The sequence below is a fragment of the Peromyscus maniculatus genome, chromosome 8, assembly GCF_049852395.1.
Source record: "Peromyscus maniculatus bairdii isolate BWxNUB_F1_BW_parent chromosome 8, HU_Pman_BW_mat_3.1, whole genome shotgun sequence".
Lineage (NCBI taxonomy): Eukaryota > Metazoa > Chordata > Mammalia > Rodentia > Cricetidae > Peromyscus > Peromyscus maniculatus.
In genome coordinates this window covers 12,739,865-12,757,865 of record NC_134859.1, presented here as the reverse complement: position 1 = coordinate 12,757,865, position 18,001 = coordinate 12,739,865, and the positions used below count along the sequence as shown (strand labels likewise).

The window sequence follows — 18,001 nt, the reverse complement described above, 5'->3', positions numbered from 1 at the left end:
CAACATTTGGGAATCAGTTCAAGACCAGCCTAGTCTACATCGCGAGTTTTAAAATGAAATATACTAATGCAGTAGATGGTACAGAAAATGGTACAGAAAGAGCTTTCAATATGAAACACGAAGTGAAAGTTGACCTGACTTCGCAAATCTGTGGGCACAGACCATTGCTGGGCCTTAGCTGCAGTGTGGGATGTGGTCTTCTGCCTGCTGTTCCTAACAGCTCCGCCATTGTCTGGGCCTCAGCCTCCCCTCCAATTATCCCTCCCTCATCTGTCCCTGTCTCAACCTGCCATGACTTAGGCCAGATTGGCAGACCCATCTAGGTGCCACATGCTCCAGATTTCCTGGGCTTCGTTGCTCTGTCCTGGTACCTATCTGACATTCATTCCCATGCTTCCTGTCCTTTGACCCACTTCTAAAACATCATCTTTCATCCATGTGCTTGACGGCTAAGTGACCCCGGAGTCAGCAAGACAGAAAGCAGAGATGCTTTCAAAATAGGTTCGACAAAAACTGGTTAAGACAGAAAACCAAACATAAGAGGGTCATGGATGCCCCACCCGAAGACCATGATCTCGTTACCTAAACCAGAAGCAAGCGAGCCTTCATCTACCCCGGCTTCCTTATCGAGATTCCAACAGAGCCTCCGGGGGGCGGGATTAGGGCGGAGCCTGTTTGACGAGGTGGTTCGCACTATGGAGCAAATCTTGCTCGCTGCGCTCAAGATTGGGTAGCCTAGCCGGAAGTGGGCGGCCTTCTACCCGGAAGGTGCGGGACTCCGTGGCGGCGGCAAAAATGCTTGGTGCTAGAGCAGACTGCCTACTACCCACCGACTGCTCGCGCCGGTGGGTCTCGTGCGACTAGAGGGAATGGGGCGGGCGGGCGCCGGATTCCGAGGCTCACATGGTACTTGTCCTCAGGCTAGTGGCGGAGGTGCAGGGCGCTCTGGATTCCTGCGCCGAGAGGCAGCGGCAGTTAGAGCGGAGCCTACGCGTTTCCAGGCGGCTGCTGCAAGTCTGGTACGCGGACCTGGGGACCTCCTGGCCAGGCCCTCCTCGGACCATCGGAATTATGCAGAGCCCCAGGGGCTGGGAGGCCAAGTGCAACAGCACACTTCGGAGGCCGGTTGCCATCGCTATCCTTTCCCCTTATCCTGCAGGGACTGAGGCTGGGGATCTGCTTAGGGGTAGGGTCTGTTCGGGCCACGCCATGGCTGCCCTGTCTTTGCAGGGAACCAGCCAGGACCCCAGCTCCAGAGCCAGAAACCAAGGAAGAGGTTCCAACTCCAGGTAAACCCCAGCTGCTTTTTCCGCGTGCTGCCCCTGGCCTTTCTCTGGCATGCTGTCATGGGGGATCCATCATGGGACAGTGACGAGGGACCTTTGCATGGTTCTTGACTTTTACAGCATGCACAACCAGTGCTCAAGACCTCAAGGAACTGGAGCTTCTGACCCAGGCGCTGGAGAAGGCTGTACGAGTGAGGAAAGGCATGTCTAAGGCTGGACAAAGAGACCGAACCCCCAGCCTGACATCTGCATCTAATGCAGCCACTTCTGGTGCCGCTGCCCCTGCCCATTCCCAGGCCCCCAGCCAGGCTGGCAGCCGTGCATCAGGTGCAAGATCCACCGGCGGCATACAACGGGCCACAGCCCCTGCCAAGGACTACCCTGAGTGCAGACTTCTGTCGAGGGGAGATAGGACCCACGTGAGAACAGGAACCCAAGCTACCGGGTCTGGACCAGGCCTCAGGGACCAACAGATGGCCCCATCCGCTGTTCCTCCTGCCACAGAACTCTTCACACTAAAGGAGAAGGGGTAAGCTTCCCAGACCCTCACTGGAGAAATTGCCTTCTCTGTCTGTTCAGATAGAAAGAGGGGTTGAGGAGGTTCACCTTAATGGGCTCTGAGCCAGGAATGAGAATGACAGCCCTGGGCTGGAGAGATGGCTCAGAGGTGAAGAGCACTGACTGCTCTTCCAGGGGTCCTGAGTTCAATTCCCAGCACCCACATGGTGGCTCACAACCATCTATCTGTAATGAGATCTGCTGCCCTCTCCTGTATACATAATAAATAAATAAATCTTTAAAAAAAAAAAAAAAAAGAAAGAAAGAATGACAGCCCTAGACTGAGAAGAGGCTGCTCTGAACATTGGCTTCTCTCTAACAGGACCCTCCTGCAACTACCTGTGGCCTTCAGGAAGGCAGCTTCCCAGAATTCCCGGTACGGCTGAGTGGGCACTGAGAGACAGGGAAAACATCACTTACATTGGGACTTGCAAACAAAACCCTCCAGCGGGTCTTTGCTTTTGCCTTATTGGGTCCCTGTGCATGCCGAGAATCTGCTTCATTGGAGCTGTCGAGTCAACTCAGGCTCTGCAGCTTTGAAGGCCCCAGTTCAACCACTCAGGTGTTTTGTTGGTTGGTTGGTTTGGTTTTTTGAGACAGGGTTTCTCTGTGTAGCCCTGGCTGTCCTGGAACTCACTCTGTAGATCAGACTAGCCTCAAATTCACAGAGATCCACCTGCCTCTGCCTCCTGAGTACTGGGATTAAAGGCGTGTGTCACAGCTGCCCAGCTTATTTTTAGTTTTTATGTGTACCTGTATGTGTTTCTGTGAGTATACCACCAGGAGAGGGTGTCAGATTATAAGAGTAGCAAATTCTCTTAACCATGGAGTCATCTTGCCAAACCACAACCATTCAAATATTAAGGGCTGAACACGACACCTGGTCTCTGAATCCCCGGCTGTCTTCCTTCTGTAATGACAGTGACTGCCCTGTCTCACAGAGGTGCCGTGAGGGTCAGACAGGTGGCACCTCTCAGGCATTTGCACTGTTCCTGGCCCAGATCTGCCCGGCCCACTTGTCTTGGTCAGTGTCTCTAGGTTCCCTGAGGCCTCTGATATCCTTACTGCATTTAGCAAAGCCGTACATCCAGGGATATATGCCCCTGTCCATCACTTCCCCTTCCAATTAAGGTCCACTCTCATTAATTAAAATAACCTTGTTTCTCTCCGTGGCTGTTTCAGTCTGTGGGCGCAGCTCAGCTCTGTAGAAGCCAGTGACTCCACAGATGCCACCAGAGCTGCCAAAACTCAGTTCCTCCACAAACTCCAGACGGCTGTATCCTTACTGGCAGGGAAGGACCGGGGACTTCTGGCTCTAAACCTGACAGGTTTGGGGAAGGGACGCTGTGGCATGGCAGTGGCACCTCTCCAAACCCATCTTTGGTGGGAGGGTAGGGTCTGGCCACAGGACGGTTTCCCTGACTAGTGTGCAGTCGGGCTGCTCCAGCCACAGACCTGGTGCTGCAGAAGTGGAGGCACACGCCCGGAGCCTGAGGAAGGCCTGTACACTGCTGAGACTTCATATGCAGAAGGAGCTTTCAGCAGGTCACTGGTCCTGCCTGGGACTTGGGTGAGGGTAGAAGGCAGGGGTCGCAAGGAGGGTTAGGGGACCATCATGGACCCCCGCTTGCCCTCCTTAAATCGTGTAGCCCCCGCTGACTGGATGCAGGAGTACCGATGCCTGCTCGTCCTGGAAGGACTGCGGACCATGGTTGGGCAGTGTCTCCACAGGATACAGGCACTGCAAGCAGGTGAGGTTCTGCCCCCCCCCCACCTGTGCTGAGGTCTGAACCGGGGTCAAGGCTCTTCAACCTGCCTTGCCTATGACTGGAGTCACCAGCCAGGCCCAGAGGAGACCATCACACCAAACATACCATAGCCTGCCACACGCTAGGTTGGCTTTTTTGTTTTGTTTTTGTTTGTTTGTTTTATGTTTTTTTGTTTTATTATTTTATTTATTTATTTTGGTTTTTTGAGACAAAGTTTCTTTGTGTAGCTTTGGCTGTCCTGAAACTCACTCAGTTGACCAGGCTGGCCAAGATCCACCTGCCTCTGTCTCAGTGCTGGATCAAAGGCGTGCGCCGCCGCCGCCGCCGCCGCCACCACCAACACCATCATCCAACCACTTCCCAGCTCAAGACTGTTTTTATATTTATTTATTTATTTATTTATTGGTTTTTTCGAGACAGGGTTTCTCTGTGTAGCTTTGCACCTTTCCTGGATCTCGCTCTGTAGACCAGGCTGGCCTTGAACTCACAGAGATCCACCTGCCTCTGCCTCTGAGTGCTGGATCAAAGGCATGTGCTACCACCACCCGGCTCAAGATTGTTTTAAAAGCTTGGCTTTGTATCCCTTAAAGCTAAGGCCAATTGAGAATAGGGCAGAGGTACCTGGAAAGCTAAGTACTGGTCTGTAAGAAAAGGGAAATTCTAGTGATGGCTGCCACCCCATGAGACCACAATCGGCTGTTCTCTTAGCTGCGACAGAAGGGCTGCCAGAACTCAGCCTTGTGGAGAAGCCCACGCAGGCCTCGTCACTTTGTGGAGGAGAGACAGACTCTTCCTGGAGCCCTGAGCTCCTTCTCTACTCTGACACCAAGGAGCTGCAGACCTTGGCAACCTTGAAGCTCCGAGTGGCCATGTTGGACCAGCAGATCCATCTAGAAAAGGTATTTCCAGAGCAGGAGGTGGTGAAGGGTACCTGGGTTCCTGGGGGCCAGTGGCCTTACTGAGGTCCCCTGAGCATTAGTCTCAAGAGGAGAAGGACCTGGGATAGGCTGAGACTGTGCCTCTGGGCCTGTGTGTAAGCTGGAACTTTCTCCAAGTACATTGCATGCCCAGGATGCGTAGAATCTCAGAAAGGAATGCTGGAGGGTGGAAGCTTGTCTCAGGATTGCCCACGTGGGGATCCCTGGGCCTACTCCCGGGATGAGGTCCCACTGAGGCTGGCCCTGTACTGTCCCCAGGTTCTGATGGCTGAACTCCTCCCTCTGATAAACACCCAGGAGCCAGGAGGGCCACCTTGCCTGGCACTGTGTCGGGCTGCATACAGTCTGCTCTGTGAAGGAGGTGAGCACTTCCTCACAGTCCTTCGAGATGACCCTGCTGACTAAGCAGGCTGGGCAGACAAGCAAGCTCTCTGGGAGAGTCCTCTCCACTCAGCTGGAGTGTAGCAAACAGGGATCGAGGGGAAATTTCCTGTTTGGAGGAGCTAAGCGCACAGACATACCTGTAACTTCACTGGGAAAGCTGGGTTCTCCCTCAGCTCCACTTAGCACCAAACTTCCTGGTCAGGGCTCAGCTTTCTGCCTTCCTTGGGAAGCCCTTCTTGGCTCCGTCTACCTTCTCTCACTGTAGGCCCTCAGACTACTCATATGATACTAGAACTGTTTCCGGAAGTGTGTGTATTTATATTATTATATCAAAGTAGGGCTCGGTAAGGAGCTTTTCGTGTTCTTGTTTCTTTCTTTGTGGTTTTAAGGATTTTATCAATTAAGGGGTTTGGTGCACACCTGTAATCCCACCACTGGGGAGGCTGAGGCAAGGGGATCCCAAGTTCAAGGCCAGCCTGAAACCCTGTCTAAATAATAAAATAAGAAACGAAGCTACACAGAGAAACCCTGTCTCGAAAAAAACCAAAAAAAAAAAAAAATAAAAAAAAATAAAATAAAATAAGAAACGAACATCTCAAGTAGAATTTTCAGAGACAGGGCTGTCTCTTCTGCATGAGGGAGGGGACGTTAACGTCGGAAGTCTCTTCCCCAGGTGCTGCCCAGGTGCTGCCCTGAGCCTGTTAAAGACAGGAAGCCACCAGGCTCATGAGGACAGGCTTGACTGCCCACAGCCACCCCAGCTCCGCCCCCGTTGTCACCTGGTACCAGTTCTGTAGCAGCCTGTGGGGTCGCTGCTTCCTGCTGACTGTGTCCACCGGTGTCACTGTCACCTCATAGTCTCCACCCACTATTGTAAGGGACTGTCACTTACCTCGGAACACGGCCTGACAGGGGTCAGGGTTGCAGCCTCTGCAGTCCTGGGCTTGGGTTTACATCGGGGGTTTCTTGCTTGGGACTTCCTTCGAGATTCTTAAGGACTCCCAGCCTCGGTTCCCCAGAGTTTTAAAAAATGTTTTATTTTGGGGGCTGGTGGGATAGCTCAGTGGTTAAGAGCACCCACATTATGACTCACGGCTTCCTATGACTCCAGTTCCAAGAGATCTGGGGGCCTCTTCTGGCTCAGTAAGCACTGCACATATGTGATACACATACATACATGCAGGCAGATCACCCATATGTATAAAATAATACATTTAAATATGTTTTTATGTATATGTGGGTGCCTATATGTATAAATGTGCACCTTGTATGTGTCTGATGCCTGCAGAGGCCAGAAGCCTCAGATCCCCAGGACTGAAGTTACAGTTGGTTGTGAGCTGCCATAAGGATGTTGGGAACCAAACCAGGGTCCCTTGGTACAAGGGTACCAAGTGCTTTTAACTCCTGAGCCATCTTTCCAGCCCCTAGACATTTTTTTAATGGTCTTTTCCTTTTTTCTTTTTTCTTTTTTTTAATTTAACATAATTTCTTTATTGAATCTTCAGGAATGTCACATCATGCACCTCAATTCCACTCACCTCCCAGTCTCCATATTGCTCCTCCCTGCAGCAACCCCACCAAAAAAAAAAAAAAAAAATCAAAACAAGCCAGCAGACAGACAAAAAGAAAAACAAGTCAAAGGGAAAGCTCTTTGCCCCTCCGTCTTTCCCGCCTCTCTGACACCACCCTGGGAGCCGCAGTGGGTCACACAGGGAACCCTGGGAGCCGCAGTGGGTCACACAGGGAACCCTTTTGTCCCATCAACCCTGCTTGCAGACGTTCATTACAGTGAGTCACTGGCCTGGTTCAAGGCCTCCGGTTTCTGGTACACCATCATTACTGGATCCTCACCGAAGCTCCTCTCGGATGTCCCGCAGCTGCCACGAGTCATGGAAAGCCCGTGGTTATGGTTCCACAGGGCCAGTCCCTTCACTAGCTCCAGCAGGACTTAGAGGAGTTGTTAGCTCGGGCCAACCCCAGGTCTGGATGTGGGCCTGGGAGGTAGTTGAGTTTGTTAGTCTAAGCCACTGGGGCCGCCCCCCTCAGGCAAGGGGTGGGGCCAGCTCCCCCACATCCATGCCATCAGGGTCAGCCACCCACCACCACCACCAAAGTCTGGGGTCAGGGGCCGAAACCTATGCATTTTTTTTTTTAAGATTATTTTTTAGCTGGCCACTGTGGCCCACACCTTTAATCCGAGCACTCAGGAAACTGAGGCAGGTATCTCTGAGTTTGAGGCCAACCTGGTGTATATATTAAGACCCTGTTTGAAAAAGGAAAAGGTAGTTTATTTTTAATTGTATATGTATGACACCTGTGTGTGGATTCCCTCGGAGGCAAAAAGAGGGCATCAGATCCCCTGGAGCTGGAGCTACAGGCCGTTGTGAGCTGCCAGGCGTGTGTTGTGGGAGCTGGTCCTCTGGAAGGTCAGCAGGTGATCTTTTTTGTTTTCTTAGACAATCTTTCAATGTAGCCTTCACTGACCTGGAACTCACTCAGTAGACAGATTGGACTCGGACTCACAGAGATCCACCTGCCTCTCCCTTCGGAGCACTGGGAGTGAAGGCCAGCACCACCATGCCTGAAAGCAAGTGTTCTGAACCACTAAGCCATCTCTTCAGCCCGGGTTCCCCAGACCTTTGTCCTGTTGAGGAGGCTGTCACTGTGTAGCTGGACTGGTCTCCAACTCGCAGGCCTCCTGCCTCTGCTTCACAAGTGCTGGAATTTTCAGTATGTCTTAAGAGCACTTAACACATCCCAAGCACTTCTTAGAGCGGACCACTAGCATCTTGCGTAGACATCTCCGGAGCCTCACCAAACTAGAGAGAGGACAGGGCCCTTCCACACGGGCTACTAGGGGGGCAGGGAGGAGGGTCTGATAGGAAGTGATCTGTGGAGAGCCAGGTAGTCTCTAGGTGAGGGAGTGGGCTGGGTAATGGTTAAGCAGCTTGCTCTGGTTACCAGCAGGTGGCCCTCATTTTTTTTTTTTTAAAAGATTTATTTATTTATTAAGTATACAGAAGAGGGCACCAAATCTCATTACAGATGGTTGTGAGCCACCATGTGGTTGCTGGGAATTGAACTCAGGACCCCTGGAAGAACAGTCAGTGCTCTTAACCTCTGAGCCATCTCTCCAGCCCGGCCCTCCTTATAAAAGAGTTTTTACAAAAGTTAGGCCAGCCGACACAAATCAGTCAAGACACAGCCTGAGTTGAGGGCTTCGAGGGAATGAGAGACAGTAGAACGTGAAAAACTATGGACAAACTTAACTGGACTGAGAAGTGTCTCCTGGACCAGAACCCAGGAGTCTCTGAGCCGAGAGAGGAGGCTGCTGCACCCTGTCCAGCTAGCACCCAGCCCCAGGAGAATGCCCCTGGCCTGAACTGTCCATTAAACTGAGCAAGCCACTCTTGGTAACTCCGCTGCTGCCTGGAAAGCTGTGCCCTAGTGCTCTGATCCAGAGGAGGCCTCAACCCTGCCAGCCAGTCATTTCCGGCCACAGGACCCCCTTCTATAACAGGCTACCCCACATTACTCCATTGATTGGTTCACATGGTTTATTATTGTTCCTACCATCTCATTGTCCTGCCTCGGGTTCTGGATTATAAATCCTAGAAGGGAAGGGCACTGTCTGTCTCTGCCCCTGGCCAACCTCTGGAGAGCCGAGTAGTCCTTGACTTCATGACCTCCCTACCTTGACGCCACTCCAGGCCCTGATAGTAGCCAGCCGGTTGTTCCAGGTGCTCAAAGCCTGAGAGGTAACCTGGGTGGAGGTAGGGTATTTGTGAAGGGTTCCATGAAGATAGGGAAGCACTTTAGATATTACCTCACACATGCCCACACCCACCCAATTCCTTGCCAAAGCCAGGAGGAGGCAGTGAAACTCCCAGACATCCTGGTGTCGTCACCACGGCAGGGACCAGTTGACTCTGACGTGGCAAAGCAGGATGTAACCTAAGACTGGTGGGCATCCTTACCATCGCCACCCACATTCCCACCCCGGATCACGGCCACCTCGTCGGAGACATGAGAACAACAGAGCCCTTGGCTGCGCCCGCCCTGCCAGACCTGGTGTCCCCAGAGCCCCCCGGAGCCCTGCACACCCTTTTCTTGGCCACCGGCGGTGCAGGGGGCTCCTGGGCGCGCTGCATCCTGCCCTTCGGCGCCCTGGCGGTGCTGGCCGGGGCAGCTGGCACCGGCATCACCTTCTCGCTGTGCGGGCCCTGCCTGGATCTGGCCCAGAGCATGTCGTTAGCTGCTCTTGGCGCGGGCCTCGGGCTCCTGACCGCCACCTTTCTGTGCTGGCGCACTCGGCGGCGGCGGCGGCGGAGGGCGGGGCTTGTGGAGCAGCGAGAGCCCGGGGCATCCTAAGCCTGTGTGCCGGGCCACCTCCTAGCAAGGTCTGGGCGAGGAAGGTCCTGCATTTCAGTGTAGGCGGGACACGGAAGACCCCTCCCTGAACTTGATTTCCAAACCCTCATGAGGTAGGGAGGGCTACGAGCCTTTGCCCTTCCTCCTCCCGCCCTGCCCTCTCCTCTCACACCCTCCCTCCACCAGCCAGTGCTTCTGAGCACAGAGAGCCGACTGCTGTGGTGGAGCTGGTCTGACAGTGTGGAAGGGAGGGGGTTCGCAAAAACGTCTGTGCGGGGAGTGTGGGGTGCAAAGAGAGTGGAGCTGGCTGCCTCCCTCACCGGCTGGGCCCCTGGAGGCATGAATAGGCACTCAACAAATGTTTGTACACGGCGAGAACAAGTGAGGGCAAGTGTCTGAAGGGCACAGTAGGTCCCGGGCTGGGCAGGGGGGTATTGGAGAGGTCAGCAGCTCCCTGCGGCCTGAAACTGTCAAGCTCTATCATCCCCTGTCCCCTCAAAGCCAGCTGCTGTGACTGAATTGGGGTGAGTGTGCAGGGCTTGAGCACTTGCAGGTGTGAGGCAGGGGCGTGGAACCTCTTTGTTGCAGAAAGTGCCTGGAGGGGGTGGGGACCAGTGAGATGAGAGGCCTAAGAGGCCCCAGTCAGGGGCTGGGACAGGTGGCTGGGTCCACAGAGAGTTGTAAGCCTCTCTTGGAGACTAGAGAAAGCTGTTCCAATGCCCAGCACACCATCTGCAGGAGCAGCCCTGGGGCCAGAGAGGATGTGCAGAGGGCAATTCTAGAGACGAAGCCCACAGCCTCCTCCCTGAAGAGCTGGTGATGCAATGGCCATTTGAGCCCCTGTCCTGCCCCCTCCCCTTCCCCCAGGACCTGATCAAAGCTGAGCCCAACATCAGCTTCCACCCACATCAGAATCCATCACATGGTCTGCAGACCCCAGCAGCCACAACTCACAGGGAGGCTGGGCTGGAGACAAAGCTCACTTCACTGTTAGGGTGAAAGACTGTCACCCTGTCCTACCTCTACAGTTGGCTGACAGTCTGGGGACTCGAGCAGGGGTCTCGAAGTTCACAGGACAGCCGGGGGTTCCCTTGAGGCTTTTCTCAAGCATAAGCTACTCTCCATTTCTCCCATCCCCCACCAGGGCTCCTCCCATCCCTAGGGGGAGGGAGTGTAGAAGGACCTAGAACAGACCCCCTCTTCAAGGGGTCACCTACGACCAAAAGGGAAAACATTATTTACATTGAAATTCGTAACAGTAGCAAAATTAGTTATGAAGTAGTAATGAAAATAATTGTATGGTGGGCGTCACCACAACATGAGGAGCTGTATTAAAGGGTCGCAGCAGCGTAAGGAAGGTTGAGAACCGCTGCTCTAGGAGAAGGTGGTAGGAAAGGGCTAATTCTGAACTTGACCTGCCGAAGAGCATAGCTTCGGCCCCTGACTCCTTCTAAAGGGCACATCTGGTTCCCTTTAGGAAGCTGAGGGGTAGGGCTCTGTGGCTGCCCAGTGAAGAGAGAGTCCAGTAGCCCCTCTTGGACGTCTGTCCCTCCACTACCCATTCCTGCATGCATGGACAGCAGACCTGGGAGACGGCCTAGGGTCCGAGTCCGTTGTTCTACAGGGCAAACCACGTGTCCCTCAAACTGTTCTTCATGTGTCTACCTTGGCTGCAGCCTTGGTTTGTCCTGGGAGGGCTCCAGCATCCTTGCTTCACTGTCCTTTCCTGAAAAGCAGAGCGCTTCGGTTTCTCTCCTTTTCTCTGGTCAGGAACACTCAGTCCACGATGGTAGCTCTGAGTACACAGGCATCCCCCACATGGCCTCTTCTACCGGCTGCAGAGACTGGCCTGTGGTCAGCCTCCCTTCTGAAACTAGGTCTTTGGGCGTCAGGACTGCCCCCAAGATGGGACACTATTCCTGCCCCCTCTTCGTGGAGTCAACCCCAGCTCTGCCCGGCCTGTCGAGGACAAAGGCAGTCAAGAATCGCTGGTTCCTCTTGGCAAGAACCTCGCAGCTGTAACTGCTCCTCTCCAGCTTGTGCCCTGGCAACTCATCTGGGGCATAGGCCTGTTTCCTCATCCAAATTTGCTAGGATGTAGACTGTCAGGCTCAGGGATTCTGACTCTGATTTATTTGTGACCAGCCCTTCTCCTTACCTTTCCATGGGGGACCTCAACAGGTGGCCGGACCCTGAACCTCAAGGGGCCATCAAATAGGCTGTACTCTGCCCACTTTCCAAACTTTCAAGTCCTTCTGGACAGTGGGTTCATCATATGACACAACTATTCACTGAGACCTAGGAATGCTCTAGGTTAAGAGACTGGCCTGATCCCACTGAGGAACAGTGACCTCAGCACTTAGCAGAACCCAGGTGCTCCCTAGTGGAACTGCTAGTTTAGGATGGTATCTATGTTGGCTTATCAAATCGTCCCAGCAACTCCACCAAGCATGGCGAACAATAGGCATTTTAGTTGAGGAAACTGAGAAACGCAGGCCTCACAGCCAGAATCCAAACAGCTTGGATTTAAAGTCAGACCTGCGTTTCTTTCTGCTAGAACAGACTACTTACTGCCTTGGGGATACCCTACAAGTACGCCAGCCCCAACTGCGGTCCCCTATTCTGGGTAGCATCCAAGACTTCAAGCTTCAGACCTAAGGTTGTGCCTGCATGATGGGCCTCTGGGAGGAGTGGCCCAGACCCCGGCCCAGCACGTGGCACCATCCCAGGAGCAGCCAAAGCCTGGCTTCAGGCCGAGGACCCTGCTGGGTGGTCCCTCACGGGCTGCAAGGCTGGGCTGCCCCCCTCCCGTCGGCGCATTCCTGGCTCTCCAGCCCCTCCCCCGGCTCTCGGGCCTCCCAGCCCCCTCCCGCGCTGGCCCAGCCTGTGTCTGAATCTGCTTCTGATTCTGGCTGTCGGGACAGGGCCCCCTCCCCTCCTTCCTTCCCGGCCCGAGCAGCTCCGCCCCCGGCTAGGACCAGGCTCGCGCCTGCTGAGCCCCCCACCCACTTCTGGCACAGCTCCTCCGCCCTTGCAGCAGCCAGGAGGAGGCGGCAGCCCCGGCGCCCCAGGCCCCGCCCGCCCAGGGCCCTTCCCGGGAGGCCGGGAGACCTGCTCCTCCTGGCCCTCCGTGGGTGAGTGCTGGCGGCCGGCGGCGGGTGGGGCCTCCGCGGGCGGAGGTACCGGGAGCGGGGGCGACGCCTGTCAGCGCTCCAGGCCTAGCAGGAGGACTCGCCAACATCCCTGCTGCTGTGCTCGGCCCCGGGCGTGCCCGTGGCTGCTCCCACTTCTGGGCCTGTGCTGGGGCCGCCCGGGGGCTCTGCTATCTTGGCACTGCAGACCCGGCAGGCAGAGTCTCGGACTAGGCTCTCCGTCCTCGAGGGCAGAATCGTGGGGCGGAAGCTGGCTGGTTGACCCACAGCGGCCACGGCCATGCCCACCTGGCCCTGGGGGCTGCTGCTGACCGCGGGCACGCTCTCCGCTGCACTGAGCCCAGGGCTGCCGGTCACCGCCGACCCCTGCTATGATGAGGCGGGGGAGCCCCGCTGTTGTACACCAGGCCTAGTGAACGCTGCTCTGGGCCGAGAGGTGCTGGCGTCCAGCACGTGCGGGAGTCCGGCCAATCGCGTCTGCGATTCCTCGGACCCGCAGCGGGCACACTCTGCAGACCTCCTGACCTCTGCTCCGGGCACTGCAAGTCCTCTCTGTTGGCGCTCCGATTTGCTGCAACGGGCACCCTTCAACGTAACCCTCACGGTGCCCCTGGGGAAGGCTTTTGAGCTGGTCTTCGTGAGCCTTCGCTTCTGCTCAGCTCCCCCTACCTCCGTGGCTCTGCTTAAGTCGCAGGACCATGGCCGCAGCTGGGTCCCCCTGGGCTTCTTCTCCTCCAGCTGTAGCCTGGACTACGGCCGTCCGCCCGCTCCTGCTGATGGCCCTGCTGGTCCAGGGCCAGAAGCCCTCTGCTTCCCAGCCCCCCAGGCCCAGTCTGATGGTGGAGGTCTTCTGGCCTTCAGTGTGCAGGATGGCAGCCCACCAGGCCTGGATCTGGACAACAGTCCCGTGCTCCAAGACTGGGTGACTGCCACAGATATTCGCATATTACTCACAAGGCCTGCCACACTGGGGGACATGAGGGACCGGGAAGTCACAGCCCCCTACTCCTACTCAGCCACTGAGCTCCAGGTGGGAGGTCGATGCAAGTGCAATGGGCATGCCTCACGGTGTCTGTTGGATAGCCACGGCCACCTGATCTGCGACTGCCAGCATGGTACAGAGGGCCCCGATTGCAGCCGCTGCAAGCCCTTCTTCTGCGACAGGCCATGGCAGCGGGCTACGGGGCAGGAAGCCCACGCTTGCCTTGGTGAGGCCTTGGAGGGTAGCCTGGGGACTTCTGACCAGGCAGGGCTGCCCCTGACTGATCCCTCCCTGCAGCTTGCTCCTGCAATGGCCATGCCCGAAGATGCCGCTTCAACATGGAGCTGTACCGACTGTCCGGCCGCCGCAGTGGGGGGGTGTGCCTCAACTGCCGGCACAATACTGCTGGTCGCCACTGCCACTACTGCCGGGAGGGCTTCTATCGTGACCCAGGCCGTGTCCTGAGTGACCGTCGAGCTTGCAGAGGTGAGCCTACCCCTGCATGCCTTCATGTCCTACTTCCCCCAGAACCCCGGCGCTCCTCTGAACGAGCCCCTCCCTTCCGTTCTCAGCCTGTGACTGCCATCCAGTTGGTGCTGCTGGCAAAACCTGTAACCAGACCACAGGCCAGTGTCCCTGTAAGGACGGTGTCACTGGCCTCACCTGTAACCGCTGTGCCCCAGGCTTTCAGCAGAGCCGTTCTCCTGTGGCGCCCTGTGTTAGTGAGTGACCCTGCCCTGTCTCAGTCGCCTCAGCCAAAGACATCAGCTACTACCGTTGTCTGTCTGTCCCCTGAGCCCTTCAGATAACCCTGCCTCCCCATCATAGACTATTCTCCCACACTCCTTAGAGACCCCTGTCCCTGGACCCACTGAAGAAAGCAGTCCTGTGGAGCCACGGGGTGAGTGGACACCGGAGTCTCAGACTGGTATGACCCTGGAGACGGGGGCTATAGCTAAAACAGACCAGTGGGGGGTGGGGGGAGGCATGGGACTCTACTAGCCTCCTCTCTTCCCCCCTAGACTGTGAGTCACATTGCAGACCTGCGCGTGGCAACTACCGAATCAGCCTGAAGAAGTTCTGCCGGAAGGACTATGGTAGGCTGCCTCGCCCCAGCCCTTCCATCTCACCCCCAACGCCTTTGAATACCTTGACCTTGGCTGTACTTCAAGCCTCATCCTCTCCTGGGGTTTCCCACTGATGCTGGCTCCGCCCATTCAGCAGCTAGGTCTTCGGTGTACCTCCCTCTAGTGGGTGGCCTCTTTTTGTCCTTCCTAAGCCGGGTGGGCACTCCGTGCTTCTCCACACAGCCCCTTCCGGTCCTGCCCCTCCTGGCCCGATCGCTTTCTCACACCCTCCCTCCCCCGCAGCGGTGCAGGTGTCAGTGGGTGCGCGGGGCGAGGCCCGCGGCGCGTGGACACGCTTCCCGGTAGCAGTGCTTGCTGTGTTCCGCAGCGGCGAGGAGCGCGCTCGGCGCGGGAGCAACGCGCTGTGGGTACCAACCCTAGACGCGGCCTGCGGTTGCCCGCGCCTCCTTCCCGGCCGGCGTTACTTGCTGCTGGGGGGCGGGCCCGGGGCTGCAGCTGGAAGCACAGCGGGCCGGGGACCCGGGCTCAGCGCTGCCCGGGGGAGCCTCGTGCTGCCTTGGAGAGACGCCTGGACTCGGCGCCTGCGGAGGCTGCAGAGGCGCGAGCGGCGGGGGCGCTGCGGGACCGCATGAACCTGCGAGCTGGGCGTGGACTGGGCGGGCACTGCTCTTATCACTGGGCGTGTTCATCAGTGCCTTAAGCCTGCTGGAAGTGTCACGTGCGTCGCCATCTAATTTCCCCCTTCTTCCCCATCCCTGCTTTTAACTTCTTTGGCGACACCCCACCCCCAACAACGGAGGAGTGTGAAGGCCCCTAAGAGCTACCTGGAGGCTCCGAGGGTAGTCGTCACCCTCAGAGCACCCTGATCTCATCACCCTGGCTGCCTACTACAAGGGGTATCCTGATAGCCAACATCTCTTAATGGTTGCGAACCGCCCCACTAGGATCCTTCTGGGGTTTGAGCACATCCCACGGGTCACTGGTTCATTAACTCTCCGATGCTGTGATACCTTAGAGTCCTCCGACCTCCCCAAAGTCACCGTTGCCACCATAGACGCCTGTACACCGCGGTGGGGGTCGGGGCCCAACCGCACAGCCAGGACAGCGACTTCTCCGCCTCCAACCAGCATCTGCAAAGAGAACTGTGGGCTCCTCCCGTATAAGGACGGCTGCCTCTGTCCAACACCGTGGATCTTGTCCCCATGTCCATTCTAGCCTGCCCCAGTCGGTCGCGTGTTTGTGCCCCCGTCCGCAGCTGCATCTCTGCCTGTTTCCCACCTCTTTCTTGTCCCGTAGCCCCCACCTCTGGGGTCCATCCAGATGTCACTCTCTGCATCATTTCCTAGTCTTGGCCTCTAGGCTCCTTGGCACAGGTCCCGCCCCTAGCTGGGAGCCCTACGTTCTACCTGCTCAAGACTGGACGTCCACGAACGGGCAGTTCGGGTCCACGTGTAACCGGGTCAGATGGCGACTTCCACGGGCAGCCATCGGGGTTCCAGATGACCACGGCTTTGCCTTACACCAGGCGCTAGGGCCCCCACGTCTTTAAAGCGAGCCCCCCGCCCCCGAGCGCGGGAACCGCTGTTCGGCTAGCCCATGCTTCCGACTGGGCGGCCGCCCGGCGCGAGCGCGCATGCCCAGAGCCGGCAGCGCCGAGACGCGGGGCGCTCGGGGTGGGCAGCCCGCAAGCGCGTGCTTGTGGGGCGGGGCCGCCTACGCGCGTGCGCAGAAAGGTCAGCGCGGTCCAGCGCAGAGCTGAAGGGAGCGGTGCGGTGCGGGGCGCCGAGGTGGGTGCGCGGCAGGGGCGTGGCGGCTGGATGCGGGGTGGGGGGGGTGTCGCTGCCACCGTGCGCTGACCGGCGGCACGGACATACTGAGAGAGGGGACGCGGGCGGTGCTTGGTGTCTTGGTCGCAGCAGGTTAGGGGGCTGCGGAGGCTGGTGCTCCGGAGGCTGGTGCGTGACGCGGGCCCGGGTGTCAGATCCCTTTGGGCAGGCCGGGCCTTCTTCGGCCATCGCTGCCTCCTCTCTCGGCTTTTGTCGTGGGAAAGAACTGCCTCTGTGTCAACCTCCCCTTGGGGCACTTTCCGTCTCTGCGGAATAGGAAATCCTCTTTCTGTATTTGCTCAAGATTGCAGCAGTGTTCATATACCTTTGCCCTCGGAGACCTGCAACAGTTCGAGCCCTTCACTTGCCAAAGATGACACAGCTGCCCACCTGGCGCTAAGGTACCTTCCCAGCCAGAGAGCCCTGTCCAGCTAGTGTCCCTGACCTGTCTGGGTCACCTGTGCCTTAGCTTGGCCCTGTGCTTCTGGAGTCTTGAATAACGAAGCCGGAGGGCAGAGCTGGCACGATATGGGGTGGGCTCCACGTGACAGAAGTCAGTCTATCAGGGATGCTGGCGGCCTGGCCACAGTTTTCCTAGACAAACCTGGCTCAGTTCAGAACAGTTGTGCTCAGGTCTTGGATTAAGGCTCACTGAGCTAACTTTAAGCGCCAAAGGTTGCCTTAACCAACTGGCTCATATGCAGGTATAGGTTGGCTTTTATGGCAGTGGTGTTACCGTCTTTCCAAAGTGGGTAGAGGCTCAAAATGATTTTCCTCATTTCACCGTGTTGTGCTGGAAGACCAGCAGGTGACTTCCAGGCAGTTTGTACAGCTGCTCCATAATTTGACACATTTGCCATTTCATCTACTTGGGGTCAAGGACTCCATTCTCAGTTTTACTCCCCACCCCACCATAGGCACCTGTAAATGGTCACTGAGTTGTAGAAATTAGTGTGCTCATGCTCTCTCAAGCTCTCGCTCTGCTGGTGCGAATTCTGTGTAGCCTAGGTTGGTGTCAAGACCAACCCAGATGTGATCAAGACATTTTAGATGTTTGATAGTGGCCATTTCTGTTGAGTGCTGTGACCCCGACAAGTGCTTCCTTTAATTCTGAGGATTAATCCTCACCTAATCTCCTCAGCGCTCAGATAAAGACTTTATGGGATGTACTGAGGAGTGACAGGTGTATTTAGAATCTGGTCTTTATGTGAATGGGCCACATTGGTTCCACTTGTGGCTCCCCCATGGCCTGGCATTCAGTGAGCCAGGCACTCTCTTAAGTGGTTATTGGAGGGAATAAAGATGCCATTTTCTGAGTGATAGATGTCAACTAGTGAACTGGCCGTGTAATGGCTTTCAACTGGATTAAGGGTGACCTTTCGGGTTACAGAAGTAATCTAGTGATCTAGCCAGGGTTTTCATAACAACAGTCAAATTCACCTCCCTGGGACTGCAAGTTCACCTGCATGTGTACCTTACTAGCTCTGACTAACCACACTTGCCAGGACTGTCCAGCAAGTCTCAGTGACCTTGGGTACACAGTGTTGCTCCTAATCCTTATTAGAGACTGAGCCAACCTCAGAAGACATAGTGAAGTGTTTGCCTTTGCATGGTTTCTAGTTTAAAGTACACAGGACGGTGAAATGG

At 56.2% G+C, this 18,001-nt stretch overlaps 2 protein-coding genes across 4 annotated transcripts; both read left to right on the top strand.

Moving 5' to 3' along the window:
• The first annotated feature begins 703 nt into the window (after positions 1-703).
• Positions 704-5,286, top strand: Tedc2 (tubulin epsilon and delta complex 2). 2 transcript variants are annotated; one of them, XM_006978948.4, is made up of 10 exons: positions 704-845; positions 921-1,019; positions 1,231-1,289; positions 1,407-1,815; positions 2,167-2,220; positions 3,027-3,120; positions 3,278-3,389; positions 3,494-3,595; positions 4,322-4,512; positions 4,810-5,286. In XM_006978948.4, the coding sequence occupies exons 1-10, from the start codon at positions 796-798 to the stop codon at positions 4,954-4,956; spliced, it is 1,317 nt and encodes a 438-aa protein (XP_006979010.2). In that variant the 5' UTR covers positions 704-795; the 3' UTR covers positions 4,957-5,286. The 2 variants fall into 2 exon arrangements, with proteins under 2 accessions (XP_006979010.2, XP_042139607.2); XM_042283673.2 differs by lacking the exon at positions 2,167-2,220.
• A 6,917-nt stretch (positions 5,287-12,203) lies between these two features.
• Ntn3 (netrin 3) lies at positions 12,204-15,160 on the top strand. Of its 2 annotated transcripts, XM_015997680.3 has the most exons (6): positions 12,204-13,666; positions 13,738-13,926; positions 14,013-14,162; positions 14,291-14,341; positions 14,463-14,537; positions 14,811-15,160. In XM_015997680.3, exons 1-6 carry the CDS (start codon positions 12,739-12,741, stop codon positions 15,158-15,160), a joined length of 1,743 nt encoding a protein of 580 aa, XP_015853166.2. In that variant the 5' UTR covers positions 12,204-12,738. The 2 variants fall into 2 exon arrangements, with proteins under 2 accessions (XP_015853166.2, XP_076434112.1); XM_076577997.1 differs by lacking the exon at positions 14,811-15,160 and having other exon boundaries at positions 14,291-14,368; positions 14,463-14,788.
• Positions 15,161-18,001: the final 2,841 nt, after the last annotated feature.

Excerpts from the sequence above, each read along its gene's own strand:
- Tedc2 (XM_006978948.4), top strand. The coding sequence starts at position 796 with ATGCTTGGTGCTAGAGCAGACTGCCTACTACCCACCGACTGCTCGCGC. Across the intron at positions 3,121-3,277 it reads TCCACAAACTCCAGACGGCT|TCGGGCTGCTCCAGCCACAG; the intron begins GTATCCTTACTG and ends ACTAGTGTGCAG. Across the intron at positions 4,513-4,809 it reads AGCAGATCCATCTAGAAAAG|GTTCTGATGGCTGAACTCCT; the intron begins GTATTTCCAGAG and ends TACTGTCCCCAG.
- Ntn3 (XM_015997680.3), top strand. The coding sequence starts at position 12,739 with ATGCCCACCTGGCCCTGGGGGCTGCTGCTGACCGCGGGCACGCTCTCC. Across the intron at positions 14,163-14,290 it reads TCCTGTGGCGCCCTGTGTTA|AGACCCCTGTCCCTGGACCC; the intron begins GTGAGTGACCCT and ends CACACTCCTTAG. Across the intron at positions 14,538-14,810 it reads GTTCTGCCGGAAGGACTATG|CGGTGCAGGTGTCAGTGGGT; the intron begins GTAGGCTGCCTC and ends CCTCCCCCGCAG.